The sequence below is a fragment of the Thecamonas trahens genome (genome assembly GCF_000142905.1).
Source record: "Thecamonas trahens ATCC 50062 unplaced genomic scaffold supercont1.62, whole genome shotgun sequence".
Classification (NCBI taxonomy): Eukaryota; order Apusomonadida; family Apusomonadidae; genus Thecamonas; species Thecamonas trahens.
In genome coordinates, this window is record NW_013657618.1 from 153,194 (window position 1) to 178,010 (window position 24,817).

General features: G+C 64.7%; 9 protein-coding genes across 9 annotated transcripts in view; 4 read left to right on the forward strand and 5 right to left on the reverse strand.

Moving 5' to 3' along the window:
- AMSG_10648 (double-strand break repair protein MRE11A) overlaps window positions 1–2,127 on the forward strand; it is a gene marked incomplete at both ends in the record, with an annotated part of 2,438 nt that extends 311 nt beyond the window's left edge. The window contains one exon of the mRNA XM_013897902.1: window positions 17–2,127. Coding sequence (XP_013753356.1) covers window positions 17–2,127 — 2,111 coding nt within the window. The remainder of the gene's footprint in view (window positions 1–16) is intronic.
- Window positions 2,128–2,158: 31 nt separating this feature from the next.
- On the reverse strand, window positions 2,159–4,738 carry AMSG_10649 (calmodulin; the record flags this gene model as incomplete). Its single annotated transcript, XM_013897903.1, has 2 exons — window positions 2,159–4,149; window positions 4,657–4,738. The coding sequence occupies 2 exons, from the start codon at window positions 4,736–4,738 to the stop codon at window positions 2,159–2,161; spliced, it is 2,073 nt and encodes a 690-aa protein (XP_013753357.1).
- A 424-nt stretch (window positions 4,739–5,162) lies between these two features.
- Window positions 5,163–7,657, forward strand: AMSG_10650 (uncharacterized protein; the record flags this gene model as incomplete). Its single annotated transcript, XM_013897904.1, has 2 exons — window positions 5,163–5,196; window positions 5,241–7,657. 2 exons carry the CDS (start codon window positions 5,163–5,165, stop codon window positions 7,655–7,657), a joined length of 2,451 nt encoding a protein of 816 aa, XP_013753358.1.
- Window positions 7,658–7,665: 8 nt separating this feature from the next.
- On the reverse strand, window positions 7,666–9,123 carry AMSG_10651 (uncharacterized protein). Its single transcript, XM_013897905.1, has 2 exons — window positions 8,928–9,123; window positions 7,666–8,585 (listed from the first exon to the last, which is right to left on the reverse strand). Exons 1-2 carry the CDS (start codon window positions 9,106–9,108, stop codon window positions 7,738–7,740), a joined length of 1,029 nt encoding a protein of 342 aa, XP_013753359.1. The 5' UTR covers window positions 9,109–9,123; the 3' UTR covers window positions 7,666–7,737.
- A 983-nt stretch (window positions 9,124–10,106) lies between these two features.
- On the forward strand, window positions 10,107–10,972 carry AMSG_10652 (hyosophorin; the record flags this gene model as incomplete). The annotated part of the gene is made up of 2 exons (XM_013897906.1): window positions 10,107–10,161; window positions 10,707–10,972. 2 exons carry the CDS (start codon window positions 10,107–10,109, stop codon window positions 10,970–10,972), a joined length of 321 nt encoding a protein of 106 aa, XP_013753360.1.
- Window positions 10,973–11,070: 98 nt separating this feature from the next.
- On the reverse strand, window positions 11,071–12,053 carry AMSG_10653 (uncharacterized protein; the record flags this gene model as incomplete). The annotated part of the gene is made up of 2 exons (XM_013897907.1): window positions 11,071–11,112; window positions 11,154–12,053. 2 exons carry the CDS (start codon window positions 12,051–12,053, stop codon window positions 11,071–11,073), a joined length of 942 nt encoding a protein of 313 aa, XP_013753361.1.
- Window positions 12,054–12,623: 570 nt separating this feature from the next.
- On the forward strand, window positions 12,624–13,606 carry AMSG_10654 (uncharacterized protein; the record flags this gene model as incomplete). Its single annotated transcript, XM_013897908.1, has 2 exons — window positions 12,624–13,554; window positions 13,587–13,606. The coding sequence occupies 2 exons, from the start codon at window positions 12,624–12,626 to the stop codon at window positions 13,604–13,606; spliced, it is 951 nt and encodes a 316-aa protein (XP_013753362.1).
- Window positions 13,607–13,640: 34 nt separating this feature from the next.
- Window positions 13,641–16,819, reverse strand: AMSG_10655 (Rab3 GTPase-activating protein catalytic subunit; the record flags this gene model as incomplete). The annotated part of the gene is made up of 2 exons (XM_013897909.1): window positions 13,641–16,585; window positions 16,685–16,819. The coding sequence occupies 2 exons, from the start codon at window positions 16,817–16,819 to the stop codon at window positions 13,658–13,660; spliced, it is 3,063 nt and encodes a 1,020-aa protein (XP_013753363.1). The 3' UTR covers window positions 13,641–13,657.
- Window positions 16,820–17,745: 926 nt separating this feature from the next.
- Window positions 17,746–24,447, reverse strand: AMSG_10656 (uncharacterized protein; the record flags this gene model as incomplete). Its single annotated transcript, XM_013897910.1, has 1 exon — window positions 17,746–24,447. One exon carries the CDS (start codon window positions 24,445–24,447, stop codon window positions 17,746–17,748), a length of 6,702 nt encoding a protein of 2,233 aa, XP_013753364.1.
- Window positions 24,448–24,817: the final 370 nt, after the last annotated feature.

The following is a 24,817-nucleotide window of genomic DNA, read 5'->3' on the forward strand; positions in this document are numbered from 1 at the left end:
TCCCATGGTATATCAGCAGACTCTGTGTTCAAGATCCTCATCACGACCGACAATCATGTCGGGTACGCCGAGGACGACCCTGTCCGTGGTGGTGACTCGTTCGAAGCCTTTGAGGAGGTGCTGAAGATTGCCGAGGCCGAGGCTGTGGACTTTATCCTTCTCGGAGGCGACCTGTTTGACAAGGCGCAGCCATCGCGGCATGCCATGTACGAGGTGATGCGGCTGCTGCGCAAGTACTGCATGGGCACAGGCGAGCCGGCGTTTTCGGTGGTGTCGGACATGGCAACCAACTTTCACTCGTCGTTCGGCAAGGCCAACATGGCCGACGCCAACCTCCGTGTCCGCATTCCGGTCTTCTCCATCCATGGCAATCACGATGATCCTGTTGGCGGCTCGAACCTTGCTGCGCTGGACATTCTCGCCATGGCCGGTCTGGTCAACTACTTTGGCAAGTCGCCGTCGGTGGAGGACATCACTGTCTCGCCGGTCCTCCTCCAAAAGGGCTCGTCCAAGCTCGCGCTGTACGGCTTGGGCAACATCCGCGACGAGCGACTCAATCGGGCGTTCTCCTCGCAGCGGGTCAAGTGCCTCCGCCCGCGCGAGGACGCCGACTCGTGGTTCAATCTCTTTGTCCTCCACCAGAACCGGGTCAACCACTCGCCCAAGAACTGCATCCACGAGGAGCAGCTCGACGACTTTATCGACCTTGTCTTTTGGGGTCACGAGCACGAAGCGCTCATCGAGCCGGTCAAGTCGGCTGTCCGCAACTTTTGCATCACGCAGCCGGGCTCGACCGTCGCTACCTCGCTCTGCGCGGCCGAGACCCGGCCCAAGGGCGTTGGCATTCTCCGCATCTGCGGCGACAAGTTCAACATCCAGCGTGTCAACCTTGCCTCTGTCCGGCCGTTTCTCATCGACGACTACGCGCTCCGCGCCGCGCCCGAGACGGTCAACATCAAGTCGGAGACCGCCGTCGCCGCACATCTGGCCGACATTGTCGAGGACATGCTCGTCCGGGTGGCCAAAGAGTTTCCGCCGCCGCCGTCGGGCGAGTCCAAGCTCCCGCTCCTCCGCCTTCGGGTCGACTCGACCGGCGGCGAAACGTGCAACCCGCGCCGGTTTGGGCAGGCTTTTGTCAATCGTGTAGCCAATCCGGGCGAGATCCTGCTCTTCCAGAAGCCGCGCCGCAACCCCCGGGCCCAGCACGTCACCAAAGCGCTTGACCCGGAGGCTGCCGCCGCCCAGCTGGAGAGCATGAAGTCGGACGCCAGCCGCAAGGAGTTCATCGACGGCCTCCGTGTTGAGAATCTGGTCAGCCAGGCCCTCGCAGACTCCAAGGCCTCGATGAACATTCTGCCCGAGGATAAGCTCCAAGAGGCTGTCAGCCAGTTTGTGACCAAGGAGGAGAAGACGGCCATCAAGAACTTTGTAGCCGAGACGCTCAAGAAGACCCAGTCCGAGCTCCGCTCCCGAAATGAGGCTCCCATCCTCGAGGAGGATGCCGCCCGGGCCCGCATCGAAGCGCTTGTTGCCGACCGCAACCGCAAGGCCACCGCCCGCCGCCGCCGTGCTGCTGCTGCTGCCGCCGCTGCCTCTCCTACTGCACCTCCATCCGAAGCTGAGAACGAGAACGAAGTCGACGAGGCGGAGGCAGAGGCGGGCAAGGACAAGGGCAAAGCACCAGAGTCTGAGAGCGGGAGTGGGAGCAGATCCGCTGCGCCGCCGTTGCCAGCTGCACGCAGTCGCAGCTCGGCCAGTCGCAAGTCGGTCAGCCGCAGCTCGCGGAGCAAGCACAAGTCCGAGTCCGAGTCCGGGTCGGAGAGCGACGTCAACGACGACGAGTCGTCGTTTTCGTGCTCGGGCGGGGCTAGCAGGCCGCGGCCGTCGAGCCGGTCGCTGCGGCGGGCGTCGCGGGCGCCGGCGTCGTCGCCCCCACCATCGCCATCAGCGTCACCGCCGACATCTCCGGTAGCGTCTGTGGCGACGGCGGCGCCGGCTCTTGCTGCGCCTGTTCCGCGCCGCAAGCGCCGCCGTGGCGGCGGCAGCAGTTCTACGGCGACGGCGACGGCGACGTCGTACGCGAGCAAGTACGGGCGGCGGGCGACGAAGAAACAGAAGAGGACTTAAAGGGCGCGCGAGGCGGCCGCACAGGCGTGGACTACTTTGAGTGGGCGCGGACCCAGACGGCAAACTCGTTCATGTCGATGATGCCGTCAGCGTTGGTGTCGACTTCAACAACCAGCTCCTTGATGTCGTGCTCGGAGAAGAGCGAGGAGATCGAGTTGAGGACGTCGGAGAACTCTGCGACCGAGATGGAGCCAGATGAGTCCTTGTCAAAGAGCTCAAAGAGGGCTGTGATGGACTCGTCGATGGACATGCTCTGCATGCGGTGGTAGCCCTCGATGAGGAGGCAGAACTCGTCAAAGTCGATGTCGCCCGAGCCGTCGACGTCGACAGCCTGGCCCATAAAGGTGACCAGCTCGTCGTCGGCGGCAAAGCCGAGCGAGCGCAGCAGGGCCGAGAGCTCGGTGAGCGAGATCTCGCCCGACGAGTCCGAGTCGAACGTCTCGAACATCTCCCGCATGAGCGCCAGGCGCTCGTCGTCAGGCGCCAGCAGCGGTGCGTCCTCGGACGCGCCGGCACTTGGGCGGGCGTTGACCGAGGCCGCCGCCGTCGGCAGCGGGCCGCCGGCCTCGGACTGCAGGTTGCGGAACTGAGTGCAAAAAGTGGCCATGTTGAGCAGCCGTAGAGCGGCGAGCGACTTGACGGTCTTCATGTGGCGCTCGACCTCGACCATCAGCTGCTTGTCCTTGAGCATCTCGACGTTGCAGACCTCGATGTGGCGGGTGATGATGGCCGGGAGGAGCTCGCCGACGACGGCCACCACTGGCACGGCGCCGACAACAAACAAACAGCCCTTCCAGACTCCACCAAGCTCAAGCGAGAGGATGACTCGCGAGATGTAAAAGCCAAAGATGGCTACGTAGAGCGCGACGACAAGGAGCGACATCTGGATGCAGCCAAAGACGAACCGCGGGCCACCGGCGCCGAACCAGAACAGCCGCTCATGACGGTTGGCGACGCCAAAGAGCCGCGGCAACCACGGCATGCATCCTGCGCGCGCTGGCGCTGCCAGATAGCCTGGTTGGAGGCGGGCCCGTCTGGGCCGCGGCGCGCCGTGCGGGCGGACAACCTCGGCCAGCGCGCCCGACTCGTCGCGGTCGAGGCCCAGCTCGGGGGCAAGCTCGTTCACGTCGGCATTGAGCACGTCGGGCGGGAGCAGGCTTGTCCGGATCCGCGCCAGCTTGAAGCGGATGATGAGCAGCGCGCCGCAGGCCAGGTAGCCCGCGCCGAGATAGGCGACAACCTTGAGCGGAGCCGAGAGCGCAAAGCCAAAGTAGATGGCGACAAAGATGAGCTCGAGAAAGGCCCAGGTGAGCCAATGGACATCGACGATCTCGCCGAGCTCCTCGCCGAGGCAAAGCGTGAGATAGCGGGCAAACTCAAAGTCGTCAGGCAAGTCGGGCGCGGCCTCCTCCCAGGGATGGACAAACATCTCGCGGAGGAGGAGGTACTCGAGCGCCTCGATCTTGCCGGTAGCCTGCAAGCCGGCGAGCGTCAGAGAGCATGTGAGCCGGGAGCGGCGGTCGCCTTTCGAGGTCGGGCCCAGGGCGCGGGTGACGACGGCTGCCTTGTCGGCGCAGTCAGCCTCGAGGCGAGCCCAGTTGGCCTGGACCTTCTTGCCGAGGACGACGAGGAGGACGACGAGGAGGAGGAAGATGCACATGACGAGGAAGAGGAGCATGTGGATGGCCTCGACGTCTTCAGCCACCGTCTCTGCATCGCCATACAGCTGGCAAGAGAGACCACGCAAGGCGCCCGACTTTGAGGCGAGGAACGAGATGAGGCCGATGAAGCCCATGATGGTCAGCTCCTTCCACATCGAGTCCATCAGCGGCTCCATGGGACCCTCTGCGAGTTCCTCGAGCTTGATCTTGAGCAGTTCAAAGGTAATGGTGAGAACCACAAGAACAGAGAGAACCACAAGAACAGTCCGTCGTTGCAGCGCAGCTCGCCGTCCGCTCTCCATCTCCTCGCCAGCCATCTCCTGTCGAGTTGAGCACCCGTCGTCTGCCGCCGCGCCGTAACCTCCGCACACCGCCGTCCATACCACCAACCACACTGCCGCCCACCCTGCTCGCCACACGTTGCTCTTCCGCATGAGTATGCTCTTCCGCGTCAAGCAGACTGAGAAAGTGCCGTGAAGTGAGTGAGCTGCCGCAACTTCCCGCCACTGCATGACCGGACAAGCACAAAAAGGGGGGGCAAGGAGGGGGAGGCTTTCGGCTTGCAGGCGACCTAAAAATATCTGGTCACCGGAAAAATTGTTTCGCCGACGCGGTTGGCTTCGGGCCAACCACACTGTTGTGAAGGTAGGGACAGGAGAGAGGGATGGAGTTGTAGCAACTGCAGCTGGGATAGCATTGGCTGTGGGGGTGAAGGGTAGAGATAGAGAGAGAGAGACAGAAAGGGGCTCAGCAGCGAGCACGACTAAATTTTTCTACATATTTTACACCCTGTCGAAAGGCACTCTGCCGAGGAAGGAATCGAGTCAGGAGTCAGGCTGTGTGAGTGCGGAGTAGGGCCGGCTGGCACTCGACTCGAGACAGGCAGGGACGAGTGAGAGGAGAAGGAGCGGCGGAGAGTGGACAGAGGGAATTTCCCACACAGTCGACATGTCGGAGAGAGCAGAACAGAGCGAGTGCGTCCAGGCTCTCCCCACGCCACCCCTCCTGCCACCGCACCAGATGGCTGCTGTCCTCGGCGCCTTATTCTGCCCCGTTCGCGCCCAGTGGCTATCCCGCACTCGGCGTCCAGGGACGTGGTGGGAGGTACGGGCGTGGATGGGGTGGCGATGGTGGCGGGGAGGACAAGGGGGGGAGGGGTCGGTGGTGGTGATGGTGGTGGTGGTGGTGGTGATCGGCCTGGTGGTGGTGGTGGTGATGGTGGTGGTGGTGGTGGTGATCGGCCTGATGGTGATGGTGGTGATCGGCCTGGTGGTGGTGGTGGTGATCGGCCTGGTGGTGGTGATCATGCTGGCGATGACACAAACAACGTTAAGCATGGAAGATACTTGTTGCCAGCGATTGTGGTGAATGGAGATGGCATCGGTCGAGCTACTGGTGCTGAGGCTGGGTCTGGGACAGGGGGTGGACCGGCACTGCTATCGCCACTGGCAGAGGCGAAGCGGAAGGCCTCGTCGGCTCCGCTGCGTCATCTGATTCTGGTGCGGAACGCAAGGGATCGCATGTTGACCCGGCGTGAGGCGCAGAAGCGTGGGCGCCACGGCCGCCGGCGACCGGCACGGGCAGCGATGCGGAAGCGGGCCAAGACTACAGGTTCGGCGTCAAGCGAGAAGAAGGCGGCCAAGAAGGCGGCGGCGTTGAAGGCCAAGCTGAGCAAGGCGCGGCTGCGGCTGAAAAAGTCGGAGCAGGCGCGGGAAGCAGCCAAGGCGCGAGTGGGCGGTCATGCGGTCGACGGAAGCGAGCAGGCGAGCCCGGCCGGCTTGGACGACGGCGGGATGCAACGTGTGGAGATGTGCAATTGGGTGGCGCGAGTGGCGTCATGGGCACTCGACTCGTCGCCCGAGGTCACGCCGACCGGCCTCATCACCTCGACCGCGCCGCTGCTGGTCTTCAAGATGCTCAACGACGAGATCTCACGAACGGTGGGCGTGTCGCTCACGCGGGTCTTCCGCGCCGCGTCGGGCGTCGGTGCTCTGGCGTCGCCGTCGTGGGCTTCGCTTGCTTCGCCCGCCGCTACCTCGCTCCTTCTCTCGCCACCGGCGCCGGGCTTCTCGCCCCTGGCAGCGTCGCGGGCAGCCAACGCGTCGGCTCCGCTCGGGCACGACCGCCGGTACCTCGACTCGGACGACGACGAGCCGTCATCGGCGCTGGCCAGCTCGTCATCGTTCGGCTCGCTGCCGACCCCGCCGCCGAGCTCAGCCTCGCCACCATCGCCCATGGGTGCGAGCTCTCTCGCGCGGTCCCGGGCGGCATCCTCTGCTGATATACGCACATCGTCGCAGTCGCCGCCGTCACGGCGGGGCGACCAGGGCACAGGAAGAAGTCCGACCGGCAGCTCGTCGCTGGTAGGCGGGCCTAAGTTCCCGGACGAGACGTCGACCAAGCGGAACTACGCGGTGGTGCGGGCGGCCGTGGAAGCGCTACTGCACTTGCAGACGCTGCCGTCGCCGCTGCGACCAAGCGTGCTGTATCCGAATGGCGAGAGCGTGGGGAGCGATGATGGCGACGAGGGCGACCACATCGACGCCCTCATTCTCGCGGTCAACGATGCGTCCGAGGCACTTGCGCTCAGCAGCCGACTGGCAGTTGTCATCGGGGCACTGTTTACCTCGCCGTACGTCAGCGCGCTCGAGGCGCAGGTCGAGGTTGTGCGGCGCGGGTTCTACGAGCTCGGACGCGAGGCGCTCGATGCGCTAGCAGCAATGGTTGCCGGCGATGTGGCCAGCTCGCTGCGGAGCCTGATCACGACGCGGTGGTATGCGGAGCACCCGGCTGCAGCAGACACCATCACCATGACGCTCGCCGACTACTACGCAGATTTGAAGCAGCTCATGGCGCCCGAGTTTTTTGCCAAGCTCGCGCGCCACCACCTGCGTCTGGTGCTCGACGCGTACCTGGACGCACTGCTGCGTGCGGCGAGGAGTCCGCAGCCGCTGGCGTGGCATGTCTCGGGCTCGATCCTGCTGGCGGTAGACCTCGCGCAGTTGGAGGAGATGTTTGTGGGCGTGCTGGAGCGGCCAACGGTGGAACGGCTCATGCTCCCGCTGTGGGAGCTCTGGGCGCTGCTCATCCTGCAGGACGAGGAGTTTGTGGTCTCACTGGCGGCAGCGGTGGTCGAGGCGAGCGAGCTGCGGCTCGAGGCAGGCGACGTCGAGCATCTCTTTGAGCTGCGGACCGACACCGCGGTGACGGCCAAGATGGTGTCGGCGGTGGCGCGAGCGGCGCACGATCCGCTCTCGGTTTCGAGCCCATTCTCGATGTCTCAGCGGCGTTCACTTGTCCGGGTCTGTCGGGTCAAGGTTCTTGAACGCGCCGACGTGGGTGCGATTCGGGCGAGCGTGGCCGAGGCGCTGACGGCGCGACAGACTGCACCGTCGCCAACGTCCGACTCGTCGCCGCCGTCGTTCTTCCTCGCCCGCTACGACTCGATGCTCATTCTCGACGCACCGACAGCGGCACAAGCGCAGGGCAGGCTGGGCGCTAGCCTCGATCGCGGACACGAGGCGTCGTCAGCTGAGTCGGATCTGCTCTCGGAGCCGACCGACGAGCAACTGACGCACCCGCGCAACTCGCAGCTCTCGTCGTCGCCGGACTCGCCGGGGCCAAAGCTGATGGGCGCGGTCGGCGCGGTGTGGCTCGGCTCGACCGAGTCGGAAACGGCGTCAGGAAGCGAGAGCGAGTCGAGCGTACAGATGGGTGTCTGCGGGCCGATGGACGAGTTTGTGGCCAGCGGTGGTGGTGGCGGCGGTGGCGGAGCGAGCGCGTCGTCGTCGGGGTGGTCGTTTAGCGACTCGGGCTCCGAGTCTGGCTCGGGAGCGGTTGGCGGCGTGGTAGTTCTGAGGATGGAGTGAAAGTCAACGAAGAGGATGGGTGTGTGTTAATGATGATGCCGGGCGAGGCACGGATGGAGGGAGGCGGGAGCGGAGATGAGCTACTCGTCGTCGTCGTCGTCGCCGCCGCCGCGGTTGCGCATGATCATGGAGGCGACAAAGGCCGTGCCGGAGATGGCAAAGAGCGAGTGGTAGCCGGTGTGAAGTGCGCGGACAAACCAGCCGCGGAACCAGGTGGTGAGGCCTTCCTGGGCCATGCGGGCGCGCATGACGGTCATGACGCTTTCGGACGACGAGGTGGCGCCCTGGATGACCGGGAGCAGGCGGTCGACAGGCATGGTGACCGAGACGGAGAGGACGCCGCCGAGGAATGTGATCATGCCGGACTCGGCATGGGTGAAGGGAGTGCCGTCCTCCTTGGCGAAGAACTTCTTGAGATAGAGGATGAGGGCAAAGCGCGAGCCCCAGTCGAGGGTCCGCTTGGCGACGCAGGCGGCCATGCCGGGCATGATGGCGCCGCGGATGAAGCCCTTGGCACGGACGTCCTCGTTCATGACGCGGAACGAGAACTTGATCTCCTCCATTGGGCCCATGGGCGGGCGCGAGACGAGGGCCTTGTTGACCCGGGTCCGGGCGAGGAGGAGCGGCGAGATGAAGACACCCTGGGTGGCACCGGCGAGCGCGCCGGCCACCAGCTCGCCCTGATCCTTGGAGAGGAACGAGACATTGTCAAAGACGTTGTTGTAGAAGGTCTTGGCAAAGAGCAGGACGGCGCCCTTGGTGACACCGAGGACAACGCCCCAGGGAAGGAGGCCGGCCTCAAAGCCGATGATCTTGTCGGCGATGTTGCCCTTGAGCAGCTGGCGGACGAGGACCGGGTACGGGTTGGACGTCCGCTGCTTCTCCATCTTGAGGTTCTCGAGGAACAGGCCACCGGTGACCATCTCGGCTGCGTGAGCGGGTTAATGGGTGATCATGATGGCGGACGATGATGGTCATCCCGATGGCGTGCGGGGCGATGATCGACAGAGAACGTTGGTCGTCGAACAATTACCACCATCCGCAGCGGGTGAGGCCGTGGCGGGGCATCCATGGGCGTAGCGGGAGAAAGGGGCCAGGGAATGGGATGAAAATAACATTAGCATGGAGATGAGTAAGTGATCATGACTAGTACCAAATATGGAAGCAAGTGGGCAGGTATTGCGTGTAGGGGAGGGCAAGAGGTGCAACGGCAAGGTGTGTGGTGGGCGGCAGGGTGGCTGCGGTTGGTGGCCGACGGACAGCAACGTACCGATGACCATTCCAGCGCCAATGGTGGCATTGAGCAGTGGCGAAGCACCGGCGACAGCAGCGGCATGAGCGACCGGACGGCGGTACGAATCAGAGCCCTGACTCGGAGCAGCAGTGCCCGCAAGGTTAGACATGGTCTGAGGAGGGCCCACACGCATCATCTCTTGCACAGTGCTCAGCATGATGCCTAAGGAGCGAGGCAGTGACGTGGACCGCTCTGAGTCTCTCTCTCCTCCTCCTCGCCGTTCGCCGCAAGGAGCATCGCTTGGCGCCATCAATATTAATGGTACCGCCATCGATTAATCTCAGTCGTCCTCGAACCAAATTTTTTGGTTTTCGCCGTCGTAGGTTGTCTTGGGCGGACATTCTCTGCCCGAGACCGGGCGTAGGGATGTGGAAGCCGGAATACAAGGGATCGATGGATGGGAGGCAGAAGAGAGGCAGTGCGAGAATGATTAGGTGTCTGGAACCATGAAGAGGGGGAGGATATGGTGTGTGGCGGGCGTAGAAGGACGGCGAGGGTCTGGCTCTGCACGAGCACGTGGTCTTGCCGGCAGCCTTGCGGGCGCTGCTCAGCACATCAGAATCTGGGCTGAGATTGTTGCCAGTTGCGGACGATAGTCAATTGTGATCACGACAACGATCACGATTATGGTCACCATCACGATTATGACCACGATCACGATTGTGGTCACCATCACGATTACGACAACGATCACGATTGTGGTCACCATCACGATTATGACCACGATCTCGATTATGACCACGATCACGATTATGACCGCGATCACGATTATGACCGCGATTATGACCACGATTGTCCTCGATTATGATCACGATTGTGGTCACGACAACGACCACGTTTGTAGTCACAATCACGATTACCACCGATTGCGACCACGATCACGATCACGATTACGACCACGATCACCTACCCCTCGCCCCCACCACGCCAGACGACCTCCGTCCGTCCCGTGAGCTGTACCCCCCCCCTCCCCCCCCCTCCCCCCCCCTCCCCACCACCAACCACGATGACGACCACCTGACTCCCCCCCCTCCTTGTGTCCCCCCCGTACCCCCCTGCCCCCCTGCACCCCACACATTGTACCGTGTGCGTGTGCTTGACTGTGTGTGCTTGACTGTGTGTGGCTGTGCGTGTGTGTGTGTGTGTGTGTGGGGCATGGCTTCCACAGGTCCTGCCGAAGGCATTGTGCCCCAGACACGGAGCATCACAGGTACGGACAAAGGAGAAGGGGGGAGGGGGGTAGGGAAGGGGGGGGGGGGGACTCACGGAGATGAGGATGTGTGGGACATGGATCAAACTGGACGGGCACTCTCTCGGTGGGACATGGATCAAACTGGACGGGCACTCTTTCGGTGGGACATGGATCAAACTGGACGGGCACTCTTTCGGTGGGACATGGATCAAACTGGACGGGCACTCTTTCGGTGGGACATGGATCAAACTGGACGGGCACTCTTTCGGTGGGACATGGATCAAACTGGACGGGCACTCTTTCGGTGGGACATGGATCAAACTGGACGGACACTCTCTCGGTGGGACATGGATCAAACTGGACGGGCACTCTTTCGGTGGGACATGGATCAAACTGGACGGGCACTCTTTCGGTGGGACATGGATCAAACTGGACGGGCACTCTCTCGGTGGGACATGGATCAAACTGGACGGGCACTCTCTCGGTGGGACATGGATCAAACTGGACGGGCACTCTCTCGGTGGGACATATCTCGGTGGAACATGGATTGGGGCGGATCTCAGACGACAAGGTGGTGATCAAGCTCAAGGCTGTCGGCTCAGCAAAGCTTCTCAAGCGCGACAAGTTCAAGGTCTCGGCGAGCAATGCATTCTCACACGTCGTCGCCTTTCTCCGCAAGCAGCTGCATCTCGCGCCGGCCGACGCTCTGTTTGTATACGTTGACAAGTTTGCGCCGCCGCCTGATGCCAACGTCGGCAAGCTGTTCCTCGCCTACGGTGACGTCAAGTACCTCGTCATCCACTACTGCAACAACCCCGCGTTTGGCTGATTCATTGAACGGATAGCACATGGTACTTGGGCAGCCGCACCTCGTCCGACGCCACATGCGACGGCGACAGGCCAAGGAGGCCCACGCGGAGCCACCTGTCAATGAGGCCCCCCATCGCCTCGTCCTCGCAGTAGTTGGCGCTGCCGCGCGCGTGATGCAGCCAGTGGTACCGCCCGTCCACGCCCCACGGCAGCCACCACGGCGCAACATCGGCCGGAATGTACAGCCCAGAGTGGTTGATCGCCGCCTGTACGTAGTTGGCCGCATACACCAACGTCACAGCCACCGGCGGAACAACTGGAAGAAATGCTAGCACGCCGATGCGAAAGACAAGTCCCTCTACCACCACCCGCTCCACCCAGTGGTCGTCGATCGTCGCCGCGCACCATTGCGTGAGCGGAAGATGGTGGGTCTTGTGGACCCAGACGTACATCTGCTTCCACGCGTGCATGCCCTCGTGCACCAGCGAGGCAAGCCCGTCATTCACCATTGCCACCACATACACCACCCCCACTACCACCGCCCATCCCACAGCTTCATCCAGCACGCTCAGCAACCCGACCACCTCAACCCCACCCGCCATCGCCGCCGCCGTCGCCGTCTGCCCGTCCCAGCATTCGTCCAGCGCGCACCCGGCCAGCCTTCCCACCACCACTGTGGCATTGCGCCCGAGGCCAGCCAGCGCACACGCTGCCGATCCATCCGGCGGAACCTTGGCAATGGTCTTCTCCATGGCCAGAGCCCAGAGCGCCGAGGCCGAGACCGCGCGCGTCATGGTCTCGCTCGCCAGAGCCCTCCAGGCGACCATCAGCGGAGCCTCCAGGAGCACCACATCGGCAACAACCGCCGGCAGTGGGCCGAGATACAGCGACCATCTGGGAGTTGTCGATGTCAACCGATACCGAGCCCATCGTCCGTCCATGTCCACTACCGCCAGCACCAGCACTGTCGCCAGGTACGCCAAACACGGTCCGCCCGAGACAGCTGCCACAAAAGACGCCGAGCTCAACACGCTCTCGCTCCCACACCCGGCGACCACACACACAGCCAGCACCACACCAACCACTACGTTCTCGAGCATTGTCAGTCAGTCAAGTCTAACCCTCTTTCTGTCGTCTTCTCAGCTTCCTCTCCCCGCCAGCGGCTTGCAAAGCCACCTCTCGCTGCCGAGCCTCTCATCGCTGATTCGACCCGGTCCATGGCCACTGCCCAATTTGGCAGCTCGCTCTCCCGAGACCACAAGCATGCCACGTGCATCCGGACCTCTTCTCCCCACTCCCCTCCCTTACACCAATGGCCTCCACCGATGATGACTCTGCGGGCTGATACTCGTCGTGGTCCTGCCCGCAGTGCCATCGATCACCCTTATGCCCGCCCCGCCCCGTCTCCTCTCACCTCACCCTGCCATGAGAACCGCATTGGTAGCACATCGCGGCGGCTGGCACGGCGACCCGTGTGCACATGGGCGCCCATCGCAAACTCGCGCACACCCGAGATCAAGGTCGTCGACGTCGCGCACCGTTATCACGAGGGTGTGGATAGGTGGCTTCCTGCCCCTCTCGAGCCTGCCGTGTCAACGCCATCGGACGACCTCCTCCAGCCCTTGATCACACCTCTCTCTCCCGCTCTCCCGCTCTCCCGCTCTGCCACCATGGATCGCCTCCCGGCCGAGCTCATCCATCGCATCGCCTACGCGAGCTCGGATGCCAAGACTGTTGTCGCCCTCGCTACCACCTGCCGCTCCTTTCACGCCATTCTCCTTGGCTCGCCGTATCTCCGTAACAAAGCCGCTGCGCTCATGGGCGCGTGTAGATGCGGGCGACTGGGGCTCTATTCCGCCGCCGCCCGCGCCCTCCGTCACATCGATGGTTCGCCCGACTCGGCGGCAACGCTCATCGCCGAGTGCATCTCGGAGCGAGGCCCCATCGATCCGGGCTGGCTCGACCTTGTCGCCGCCGCCGCCGACCTCTTTGCCTCTGGCCCTGCCGTCTCGGAGCGGAGCTTCTCGTTCCTTGTCCTGGAGATGATGAGCTGGGGCATCGAGTCCGAGGTGAGCACCATCGTTACGGCCATGACGCCGCATCTTGTTCCCCAGACCGCCTACAACCTTCTCCTCACCGCCGCCAGCCTGGGCTCTCCCAGCGGCATCTATGCTACGCTTCCTCTGGCTGCTCTCCCGGCCGCCGGCGACGATGCGGGCGACGAGCGGATGCTGGTCTCGCGTAAGCAACTCGAGATGGCGCTACGGGTGGCGGCGGAGGGCTCGTCGGAGGAGGTTGCGCTGGTCTTGCTGGATGCTTGCCTTCTCACGCTCTCACCCGCAGAGTGTACGCGGGTGCTGGCGGCGGCGGCTGGGTCGGACATGTCGGAGGTCGTCGCCATTCTGCTAGAGGACGGGAGGGCGGACCCGACGTACATCGACAGCGCACCACTGCAGGTGGCGGCCGAACGCGGCTTTGTCGAGATTGTGGATTTGTTTCTGGCAGACTGTCGGGCTGACCCGGCGGCGGACGAGTCGGCGTCGCTGCGGTGGGCGACGCGGCGTGGGCACGTTGCTGTTGTCGCCGCCCTCATTGCCGACGGTCGGGTAGACGTCGGCGCGCGCAACGGAGAGGCGCTTGCGTCTGCGATTGAGCTCGGTAACACAGAGCTCATCGATCTCCTCACCTGAGCTGCAATCTGCATTTACTCGGCATGGGCCTGGACGGTGGCGACCCGGAAGGCGTCGCCAGAGAGGGCGACGTACATGCGCTGGCCGAGGGCGAGGCCGCCCTCCCACGGCAGGGCCTTGCGCTGGCGGATGATAAACTCGCGGGTGGCGGCGACAGCCTTGGCGCCGTTGTCCTCAAACACGGCGAGGACCGGGTCTCGGAGCGCGGTTGGCACGAGTCCGACCTCAGCAACGAGGACGTCGTCGAGGAGTGCCGCCATACCATCGGCGTCGCCCATCTTGTACAGCAGTGACGCCGCGAGCGCCACGTCGGCCTCGAGCTGGGAAAACGCAGCGAGAAAAGCGAGCGCCTGGGCCTCGAGCACGGCGCCTTGCGCATTGAGCTCAGCGGCGCGGGCCATGAGGCCCGGTCGCATGCTGCGCGACCCGCCGCTGTTCGCGGTGTAAGCGGCGCGGGCTTCAAAGGCCTGCGCGTTGACCGCATCGAGCTTGCGGAAGAGCTTGCGGCACTTTTTGACAACCGCCGCAAAGGTGGTGGCCGCGGCGCTGACGTACGACAGCTGCGCGAGGCGGGCATCGGCAAAGAGGGCCTCGGCGGCGCGGGCCCAGAGGCACGGCAGGAGGAGCTGGACGAGGAGCGCCGGCGAGAGATGCTCCAGAAAAGCCAGCGCGTGCTCGGCCTGCTTCTCGCAGTCAAAGAGCGGCTCTTGCTCCCACATTGGTGCCGGCTGCGCCTTGTCCCACAGCCGCAGCCAGAGGTTGTCGCCGGCGTCACCGGCAAAGCGGACCGAGAGCGAACGGCTCTCCTCGTCAAAGTCGCGCGGCGAGTGCCATCGGACAAAGTCCTCCACCACTGCACCCGGGTTTGCCGCCTTGAAGCCACACATGTCTGCATACAGTGACGCTGACTGCATCTCGGCCCGCTGATCAGCAGCCTTGGGCGAAGTTCCGAGCTGGAACAGCAGCTCCTCGAGCTCCTCCATCAGGTCCTCGGTCATAAAGTTGTGCACCGGTGCGAGCGGGACGTAGATGGCGGCATCGCCCGAGCCCGGCGCCGCGTGCAGCAACTCGCGCCGCGGCTCCATCGGCCACAGCGCGCCACGGCGAACAGCCGGCATGGGTGTGTCGGACGCGTCAAAGAACCCATCGCCGTCCGAGTCGGCACTGTCCCTGGCCCCGGCGTCAAGCGCGGCTGCAGAGGCGTTACCCTCAACAGAATACTCGACCGGGACCTCGTACTCGATGCCAGCAGTGTCGGCAAGGTGTGCGTAGAACTTGCGGGTGAGGATGGCAATGGCAACCATCTCAGTCTTCTGGGCGAGGACCGAGGCGCGGGTCTCGATGTGGAGGTTGGGCGGAAAGAGCGAGACCTGGACGTGGCCGCGGGCGGCGGCGGCGGCAGCTTGCGGAGTGGAGAACACGTCGTGGCGACAGAATGAGGGGAGGGCCGGGAGCCGCGGCATGCCCGGCAGCGGCTCGTCGGCCTCCCACGCGCGGCGAAGCTCGGCGGCAAACGCCTCCCAGACCATGGCCACACCCTTAACGCCGTAGTCGAGGACCGCGCCGGCAAGGTCGGCGACGAGCGAGCCGCGCGGGGCAGCCTTGAACGTCCCGGTGCCACACAGCGCCTCCAGAGGCGGCGGCAGTGGCGGGTCTGGCGACTGAGGCGCAACATTGGGCCGGTGCTGGAAAAGAGTCCGCATCAGCGAGCCGAGCTCGATCTGCGACGGGACGGTCGAAGGTGAGACGAGCTGCGAGGAGGAGGCACCGGCCATGGCAACAATGCGGTTGATGAGCGGTTTGGGCGTCCGGCGTGCGGCGGCAATAGCTGGCGGCGGCGGCGGCAGCAGCTCGGCAAGGGTGAGCACGGTCTGCGCGTCACGGAACGTGAGGAGCGCACCGTGGAGCGCGGCGGTCAGCCCACCGTCACTCTCGCGCGCTCGCTCCAGACGCAGCGTCCACATCGGCGCCGCGCGCGGCTGGAGGTCCGAGTACCTCTCCGAGTCGACAAAGGTGTCGTGCGGAAACTGCGGCCAGGTGGTGAAGAGGTAGACGCCGAGGAGCGGGTCGGTGCCCGGCCCCCATAGCTGGAGCGAGGGCGCACCGTCGCCCCAGCCGCAGCGCCCAGGCACCGCAGCGCCGGGAGCGACCGCACGCTTGGCCCGCCACGCCACCCACTCTGGGCCACGCACAAACGTGTACTGGATCGAGACAAGCGGGGCCGAGGCGTCGTCGCCGGCGGCACCCGGCGGGCGCGGCGGACGCGGGACGTTGGGCGGGAGGTGGCGCTGGGCAAAGAGCGCACCAAAAGCAGCGAGCAGGCCATCGAGATGCTGCGCAGCCGGCGGGACGGTGGCCACCGCCGACGACTCCATGCGGAGGACGGCCGAGCCGTGGGCCATGTATCCAATGTACGCAGACTTGGCCGAGCCGTCGACGGGCACAAAGTGCGGGAGGGTACACGCAGCGTAGTCCATGGCGACTGTGAGCGCCGAGAGGAGCTCAGCAGCAAAGGCATAGTCCTTGACGGCATCATCGGGCTCGAGGACGGCAAAGTCCTTGGTCCCAAACCACCGCGTAATGTCCGGCACGCGGTATGCAAAGTCGTCGCTCGGGTCCATGTACCCAATCATGGCCCGCGGAAAGTGCTCGGCCTCGGGCGGCGGGACCGGGAGCGAGCCCGGCGGTGAGCCAAAGACCACCGAGAGCGTCAGCATCTTGCCCTTGTACTCAACCGCGCCCGACGCCGTCGTGAGCGCGTCCGAGAGCTCCGAGAAGCCAAAGAGGCCCCACTCGCGGAGCAGCGCCTCGAGCTTGGCCACCAGCTTTTCAAACGGCGAGACGGTGGTAAAGTCGACGATCTCAAACGGCTCGTCGCCCACATCGCCAGAAGCAGCCATGGGGGATGCGGCACCACCGCTGTCGTCCGCGCTGTCGGCAGTCTGCGGGTGATTGGCAAGCAACTGTGACGTCGATGCCTTGTCATCATTTCCTTCATCTTTGATGGCAACAACCATCCTTTCATTCTCCTCGCTCAAGACGTCGATCATGTCGTCCGTGCCCGTCTCCACCTCCAGCGACTGTCGCATTCCTTGTGTCGCCAAAGAACCCATGGCCAGGTCGTCACCACCGCCCAGGTCGTCGGCAGCCGCCACCGCATCCGCAGGCGCAGACATGTATGTATGGATATCTGTGCGTATGTATGTATGTGTGTGTGTGTGTGTGTGTGTGTGTGTGTGCGTGTGTGTGTATGTGGTGGAGGAGGGAGAGGTGGTGGTGGCGGTGTTGGTATGTGTGCGTGTGTGTCGTCGTCGTGGTCGTCGTGGCCGTGCCGCGATTGACACACGTTGCGACGTTTGCGGAGCGTCCCAGAGCGAGCGTGGCTTGCGCGATGGACGTATTTGTCCATTCCGCACCGCAAAGGGATACGGGATTCACTGTGTTGGGCAGTGCCTGGCTCGGCTCGGCATCATGTACGGCATTATGTACGGCATCAATGACGGCATCAACGATGGTGTAAACGACGGGGGCAACGACGGCATTCTCCTACGGCATCAGCTATATCATCAGCTACGGCAGCATCAAAAGCGTCATCTACGACATCAGCTATATCATCAGCTACGGCAGCATCAAAAGCGTCATCTACGACATCAGCTATATCATCAGCTACGGCAGCATCAAAAGCGTCATCTACGACATCAGCTATATCATCAGCTACGGCAGCATCAAAAGCGTCATCTACGACATCAGCTATATCATCAGCTACGGCAGCATCAAAAGCGTCATCTACGACATCAGCTATATCATCAGCTACGGCAGCATCAAAAGCGTCATCTACGACATCAGCTATATCATCAGCTACGGCAGCATCAAAAGCGTCATCTACGACATCAGCTATATCATCAGCTACGGCAGCATCAATGACGGCATCAACGATGGTGTAAACGACGGGGGCAACGACGGCATTCTCCTACGGCATCAGCTATATCATCAGCTACGGCAGCATCAAAAGCGTCATCTACGACATCAGCTATATCATCAGCTACGGCAGCATCAAAAGCGTCATCTACGACATCATCTACGGCTCGCCGTTTTACTCGGATCACCAGTACTTGGAGAGCGAGTGGCCGAGAACAGCCTCGATCATCTTGACCAGCTCTGCAGTCTTGCGTTCGACATCGGAATCGTCGTCCTCGGTAAGTTCGGCGAGGAAGGGGACGGTTTCCGGGAGGAGGATGAGGTAGTCGGACTCGAGGAGGGCGTAGAGGCGGATGAGGACCTCGACGACGACGAGGCGGATGGCTGGGTTGGGCGAGCGGGTCTGCATGAGCAGCTCAAAGTTGAACGGCTTCCACCAGGCGTCGTTGGAGACGCAAACCATGAGCTCGCCGACGGCGTCGACAAAGAGGCGGTGAACGTCGCCGCGCTCGGACGCGACGCGCGGGACGAGGGCGACGAGCAGCGGGTAGAGCTCGTTGTACCGCTCGCGGTTCATCATGCCATCAGCGTCGTAGCGGAAGACCCGCTTGAGGAGGCGGAGGGCGAGCTCGAGCTCGCGGGCCGACGACGTGTCACCGCTACTGTGGACGACGGCCTTGGCCTTGGCTGCCGTCTTGCGGCGCTTTTTGCCGCGACTCGCCTCGTCGGCGTCGGCGTCGGCGTCGTTGCCGCGCTTGAGCACCTCGACGACGACAGCCATGAACGACGGGACGTAGGGGACAAAGATCGACTTGAGCGCACCGGCGAGGGCGGCGAGGAACGAGAGGAAGGTCTCGGTCCGGGCGCCGCGCTCGGCCCAAGTGCAGAGCTTGACAAAGAGCGGCTTGAAGGTCTTCTCGTTGAGGCGGAGGACGAGCCGAACGAGCGTGGCGAGGAGGCCTTCCCGGGTGTCGTCGGCGAGCGCGGGCGCGTCCGAGGCGTCGAGGACAAAGTCAAAGACGTCGGGAGCAACCTCGAAGACCCGCTTCTTGGGCATGTGCTCGAGGGCAACGCCGAGGACCTCGAGGATGGCGACGGCGGCGGCCGGCGAGTCGGCGCGGGCAAAGGCGGCAAAGAGGGCTGGAATGAGCTGGCGCGGTGGGACCTGCTTGCCAAACACCCGCAGGACGCGGACGCCCTTGGAGCTGCCAAGATGGTAGTCCGAGGTGAGCGCGGTGAGCAGCGGGATGAGGTACGGGTTGAGGAAGGCATGCAGCTGGGCCACAACCATCTCCACGGCGGTGAGGAGCGCCTCCTGGAAGTGCTTGGCCATGGCCGGCTCGGCGACGGCGTCCGGGCCAGCCTGCAGAGCGGCGACGAGCCACGGGAGGAGAACCGGGACCTGGGCGAGGACCTTGACGCCGAGGGTGGCGGTGAGCGAGGCGACGCAGAGGAGGGCCGACATGTGAACTCCGCCCGAGCTGCCGGCCTCGCCGGTCAGCTGGCCGACCACCAGCGGGAGGACCTCGCCAAAGGCCTCGCGCGAGACGTGGCCAAAGGCGCGAGTGACGATCGAGAGCGAGAAGAGCGCGTTCTGGACCGCCGACTCGGACGTCGACTGCGAGATTAGCTCGCCGAGCTGTGGGACGGTGGCCACAAAGCTCGCCTGCTCGTCCGAGGTAAACTCGCCCTTCTCGCGCTCGATCTTGGCGTTGAAGAGCTCGAGTGCAGACTGCTGGATGAGCACGTCGTCCGAGGCAAAGAGCGCCGAGGTGACCTCAAGGAACTGCTCGACCGAGAGCAGCGAGTTGAGCTGGTCGAGCACGTTGACTGCCCGGCCGTAGAGCTCGCTCCAGGTGACAGCGAGCGCCTTGTCGCCGGCCTTGGTCCCGCTCCGGGCCTGGTGAACAAGCTCGAGACCACGGCCAAAGAGCGAGCGATAGAGCGCCTGCAGTGCAGCCTCGAGCTCGTCGCGCGAGAGATCGCGGGCCTCGGCCGAGTCGACGACGTCGACCAGGGCCTCGAGGAACTCGTCGAGCGCCACAAACTCGCCCACAAACCGGGTCATGCCGAGCTTGAGCGCCAGGCCATCGTCAAAGCTGTGCTTGGTGTAGTCGAATGCGGCCGAGCCGCCACCGACCATAGCAACCTCGCCACGGTGGAGAGCGGCAGCGTCGTCGTCGGCCTCGGCCTCGGCCGCCATCCGGGCCGAGTTGTACTCGGCCTTGGTGGAGGGAAGCGCGTGGACAACGTCGAGAACTTGTGCGAGCGAGTTGAGAGCAGTGAGCGGGTGGAACTCGAGGAGCAGCGCCGATGTCATGTCCCAAAACGCGCCGGCCTCGTCGCCCGAGCCCGACGTGGCTTTGAGCACAAAGTAGAGGGCGAGGAAGGTGAGCGCCGAGCCGCCGATGGTCTCGACGAGGACGCGGTAGAGGAACCGCTGGCGGTGCTGCGGAATGTAGCCAAAAGCATCGCCAAAGATGACTAGGATACCCGAGGCGTCCAGGCCGACTTCGAGGAGCGGCGGGAGCACCTGGCGGAGCGTGGCCTCGATGACCGAGTAGGTGTACGCGTCGTCGCGCTTGACCGCTGACGAGCCCATAAAGGCAAATACCGGCATGATGGTGTGGAGGACCCGCTCCGGCACAATGCGGGCGAGCTTGGCCAGGAGCTGCAGCGCATGAGTGTGAGTCGCTGGCGACGAGCTCTGCGATCGGAGGACGGCAACAACGATCTGGATGTCAAAGTATTGTGCGAGCGCCGACAGAGCCGCCTCGTCGCCGACCACCTCATCCTGCTCCAGCGAGAGCCGGAGCGCGCGGAGGAGGAGCTGCTTGGTGTACTCGCCGTCGAACGAGGCACCCGAGCTCGCGCTGCTCGCTGAGCTGGACGAGAGTAGCGACGAGAGGTGGTGGAAGAGGACCGGAACAAGGTGCGAGAAGCCGCTCACACCGCGGATTTCAAAGATCCACTCGAGGACCTTGGCGAGGGTGACAACCCGCCACGAGCCGGCCGGCTGACTCAGCTGGGCCTCGGCGTGACCAGGCTCGGCGTCAGCGGAGCGGCGCGAGCGCTTGCGCGCCGAGCTCTCGGCGGCGTCATCATCGCCGTCGAGAGTGTCGAGAGCGGTCGAAGCGTCAGCAGCCGAGCGCTCGGCGGCCCGCATGAGCGCCTCGAGGAGCGGCGCGGAGAGGACGAGCGAGTGGAGGAGGGCGAGGATGGCGCGCGGGACGACAATGTGCGCGTCGGCTGCGTCGAGTTGGCCGGCCTTGGCGCGCGAGTTGGCGATGATGAGGGCGTGAACAACGGCGACGCGCTGAGAGTCAGAGGGCAGCTCGTCAAGGACCTGCTGTGAGAGTACGTTGACGGCAGCGGCGACAACAGCGGCCGACGACGCGGCCGAGAAGAGAGTGACAAACGGCTCCGGGTCCGAGCCGAGAAGCTGTGGGACGCCGGGCGCGCCGAGCATGTCAAGCGACTCGACGAGGAGGAGCTCCGACGACGCGTCCCACTCGGTGTTCTGCGAGGCCTTGCCCGCAAGCTGGCCGAGGAGCTTGGAGCCACCCGAGGCATAGACGAGCGACGAGCGCGAGGCGATCATGATCCGGACCAGAACAGCCTGCGCGACAGGGTGGGCGACAGCCGGCTGAGAGCCGAGCATGGCCGAGAAGAGAGTGGTGATCCAAGCCTTGAGGCGAGCCTCGGCGGTCTTGCGGCCCTTCTTGCCGGCCGACTTGGCGACGGTGTTGGCGGCGGCGTCGGCAAAGATTCGCCCGAGGACGCCGCCGTCGGCGGCAATCTCGCCGGAGCGGGCAATGACCGCGTCGGCGAGGGCGGCGATGGGGGCAAGCGCCTTGGCTTGCTTGGCGGTGACTGCGGCACCCGCCGGCGGCTTTGCAATGGCAGCGGCGACTGCGGCAAAGGCCGAGACAGCGAGGCTGCGGACCGGGGCAAAAGCTGAGGCGGCGGCAATGAGGAGATGCGCGACAAGGCCAGAGAGGAGCGACGGCGACTTGGGCGAGAACTTGGCCGAGACCAGACCAGCCGCGGCGGCCGGTGCCTGGAGAAGGGCGAGGACGTGGTTGACAGCGCGGATGTGGACGAGCTGGAGTGACGAGCGCGAGGCACGCGGGTCGATGCCGACAAGACTTGGTAGCTGAAGCGGCGCGTGGAGGAACGGAAGCGCATCAGCGAGAGCGCCGGAGGGCGCGGCGCGAGTGAGGAGGACGGCGACAAGAACGAGGTGGAGACGCGGAGGGAGGGTGGCGCAGACCACGACAAAGATTGGCGCGAGCGACGGGCCGTCGGCCACTTCGGCGACAGCGCGGAGGACCGAGGCGGCGAGAAGAGCGCGGGCCTTGCGCCAGCCGGAGCGGTGGGAGGCAAGAGCAGTACGGACGAGGGCACCGAGGCGGCCAGTGGCCGAGCCGCGGGGCAGATCGTCTTCGGTCAGAGCATCAAGCGAGGCAAGCGCGAGGTTCGGGGTGACGGTCTCGCGGACGAGCGCGAGGACCTGCGGGAGGAGGGTGGTGGCAAGATGCGGGCGCGGGAGCGCTGCAGCCTCGGCGGGCGAGTCGGCGCTGAGGAGGGCGAGGCGGGTCCGCTCGAGGGTGACAATCGAGGCGGCAAGGAGAAGCGGGAGGGCCGACCAGGCTAGCGGCGAGGCAACGCCCGATGCCGCAGACGAGAGAGTAGCCGCGAGGCGCGGCGAGTCGGCGAGGCCGGACGCGAGACCAGCGAGGAGCACAGCGTAGACATCGTCGAGAGCGGCCGAGTCCGCCACCTTGGGCGGGGACTTGGCAGCCTTGCGGAGCGAGGCATGCGTGGTGAGGCCGGCAAACTCGGGGAGAGCGCCAGCATCGGCGAGAGCCATGGCGGCGGCAAGAGCAGCAGAAAACGAGGCCGGCGACTTGGTGGTGGCGGCGAGATGGGCGGCGACGAGCTGGAAAGCAACAAGCAGCGTGCCCTGCGACTCGTCCTCGGACTCGAGCTCAACAAGGGCATCGGGCGCGAGGCGCGAGGCCGAGTCGGCGAGGGCGGCAAGGGCGGCAACAACGACAGACCGGGTGTCGGCCGACGACCAGGCCGATGGCGGCGAGGCCAGAAGGGCGGCGATGGTTGCGACGAGCTCGGTGATGGGGACGAGGGCGGTGATCGGGGCGGCGGCGAGGGCGGCTGCGACGATGGACGGCTCCGGATCGGCGAGCGCGGAGCGGAGGGTGTCCTGCACAAAGGCGCGCTCCTTGGCGTCGGGTGAGTCGTCATCGGCGGCAAGGAGGTCGGCGAGGCGGTCGTCGGTGGTGAGGAGGTCAGCGAGCTGGACAAGGGCGTCGACGCGGAGCGAAGTCGAGCCGGAGTTGAGCGCGTAGTACAACGAGCCGGAGCCAACCTGGGAGACGCGGAGCGAGGACGGCATGGCAAGGTCGAGCCAGGCGGAGAGCGTCTGCGGAGCGGCGGCATCCGAGGAGCGGGCGCGGGCCATGGCGGCGTCGAGGGCAAGCTCAAAGGCGGAGCCGAAGCGGAGTGAGAAGAGCGAGATGACGGCGGTGAGGTCGGTGGCAAGCTTTGGCGCGACGGCTGACGGCGGCGCGGCGGCGAGGGCGTCAAAGAGCGGGTCGAGAAGCGAGGTGGTGGCCGCCGACGAGAGGGCCGGAAAGAGCGATGCGACGTCGGAGAGGAGCGGGGTGATTTGCGAGGCCAAGTCGGCGGCGTCGGGCATGGCGTTGGTGAGGGCGGCGGCGTAGACGTCGACGCACGAGGCGAGGAGCGGGAAGGCGAGGGCTGTGGCCAGCTCAAGCGAGCCGCCCGACGCCGAGGCGATGGCCACGAGGTGGGTGGCGACAGAGCCTGCGCCGATGGCGCGGTCGGCGTGGAGGAGGGCGCGGGTAGCGTCGAGAGGAAGGCGGCGGACGCCCTGAGTCCCACACACCACAGCCAGGGTGTGCATGGCGTAGCGGGCGTGGGCCGAGGGCACCGCGGCAGCGAGGAGGGTGAGGAACGGCTCGAGGACGGTGAGAGCCAGCGTGGTTCGGGCCGAGATCTGGGCGAGGAGCATAAAGGCCGCGAGCTGCAGGTCCGGGACGGCCGAGGTGGCGGCGGTGACGACCGAGGGGAGGAGGACGCCGAGCTTGCGCTCCGAGAGGCGCTGCGACGAACCCGCAATGCCGGAGAGGAGCGAGAGGAAGAATGAGGCACCGATGGACCAATCGGGAACGAAAGAGAGGACGTGGGTGACGGCCGAGGCAATCCAGTTGAGGGTGGCGAGGTCCTTGACCAGCCACTTGAGCAGGTTAGCGCGCTGCAGCGGGACGCCGCTCCGCTTGACGCCAACAAGCCAGGCAAAGTCGAGCGAGGCGTGATGAAGACGCAGCGGCGAGGCGGCCGAGGTCAGGTTGCCGGCCGAGCCCGATGAGCCACCCAGATTGAGGACCATGACGAGGCGGGCAAAGAGCGGAGTGGCGTGATAGGGGAGATAGGCACCGACGAGGGCGGCGACGTTGTGGGTATGGATAGAGTAGCGACGGATGAGGAACTCGAGGACTTTTCCGGTTGATTTGAGGAGAAAGTACGGCGCGGTGAGAGCGATAAACTCCTCGAGATGACCATCGAGTTCATCGGCTTGTTCCTGCGTCAGCAGCGAGCGACGAAGCGGGGTCAGCTCTCGGGGAAAGAGCACGGCTTCAAACTTTGCCAGACGAGGTTCAATGCGAACAAGTGCCGCGAGACCATTGGTGGCCAGAAAATGAAGCGAGGCGAGGTCCACATCAGCCGCCTGCCGCATGGTGAAGAGGAACGAGGTGTACACCGGCACGCCCGACTTGCCCTCCCGCGAGTGGAGGTCACGCGGCCGGAGCGCCTTGAGCTGCTTGGCGAGATTGGACGACATGATGTTGGGTGGAGAGGTTCCCGGTGGTGGTGGGGTGGTTGGGCGGTGGTGGTGGTAGGAGGTGGAGGAGGGAGAGTGAGGTAGTGGTGGGGGAGGGTGTGGGTGGTGCGTTGATGGCGGATGCGGTGATGGATGGAGAGAAAGGGGTCGGTGTGGGGGGTGGGGGTGAAGGTGTAAAATTTGTAGATGGTGGTGGTAGCCAGACGGTGCAGAACATGGTAGCAGACTCAATGCTTCCGCTGGATGTGGTGGGCGGAGGTCGGCACGGTGTGACGGTGGTATCAGACGGGGCGATGTAGTTGATCTCGGTGGCGGTGGGGACGTGAGCTACGGGACCGGCTTCTCGTTTACCGACGCAGCCGGAGACCGG

Excerpts from the sequence above, each read along its gene's own strand:
- AMSG_10651 (XM_013897905.1), bottom strand. The coding sequence starts at position 9,108 with ATGCTGAGCACTGTGCAAGAGATGATGCGTGTGGGCCCTCCTCAGACC. Across the intron at positions 8,586-8,927 it reads TGGCGCTGGAATGGTCATCG|CCGAGATGGTCACCGGTGGC; the intron begins GTACGTTGCTGT and ends CCGCTCACGCAG.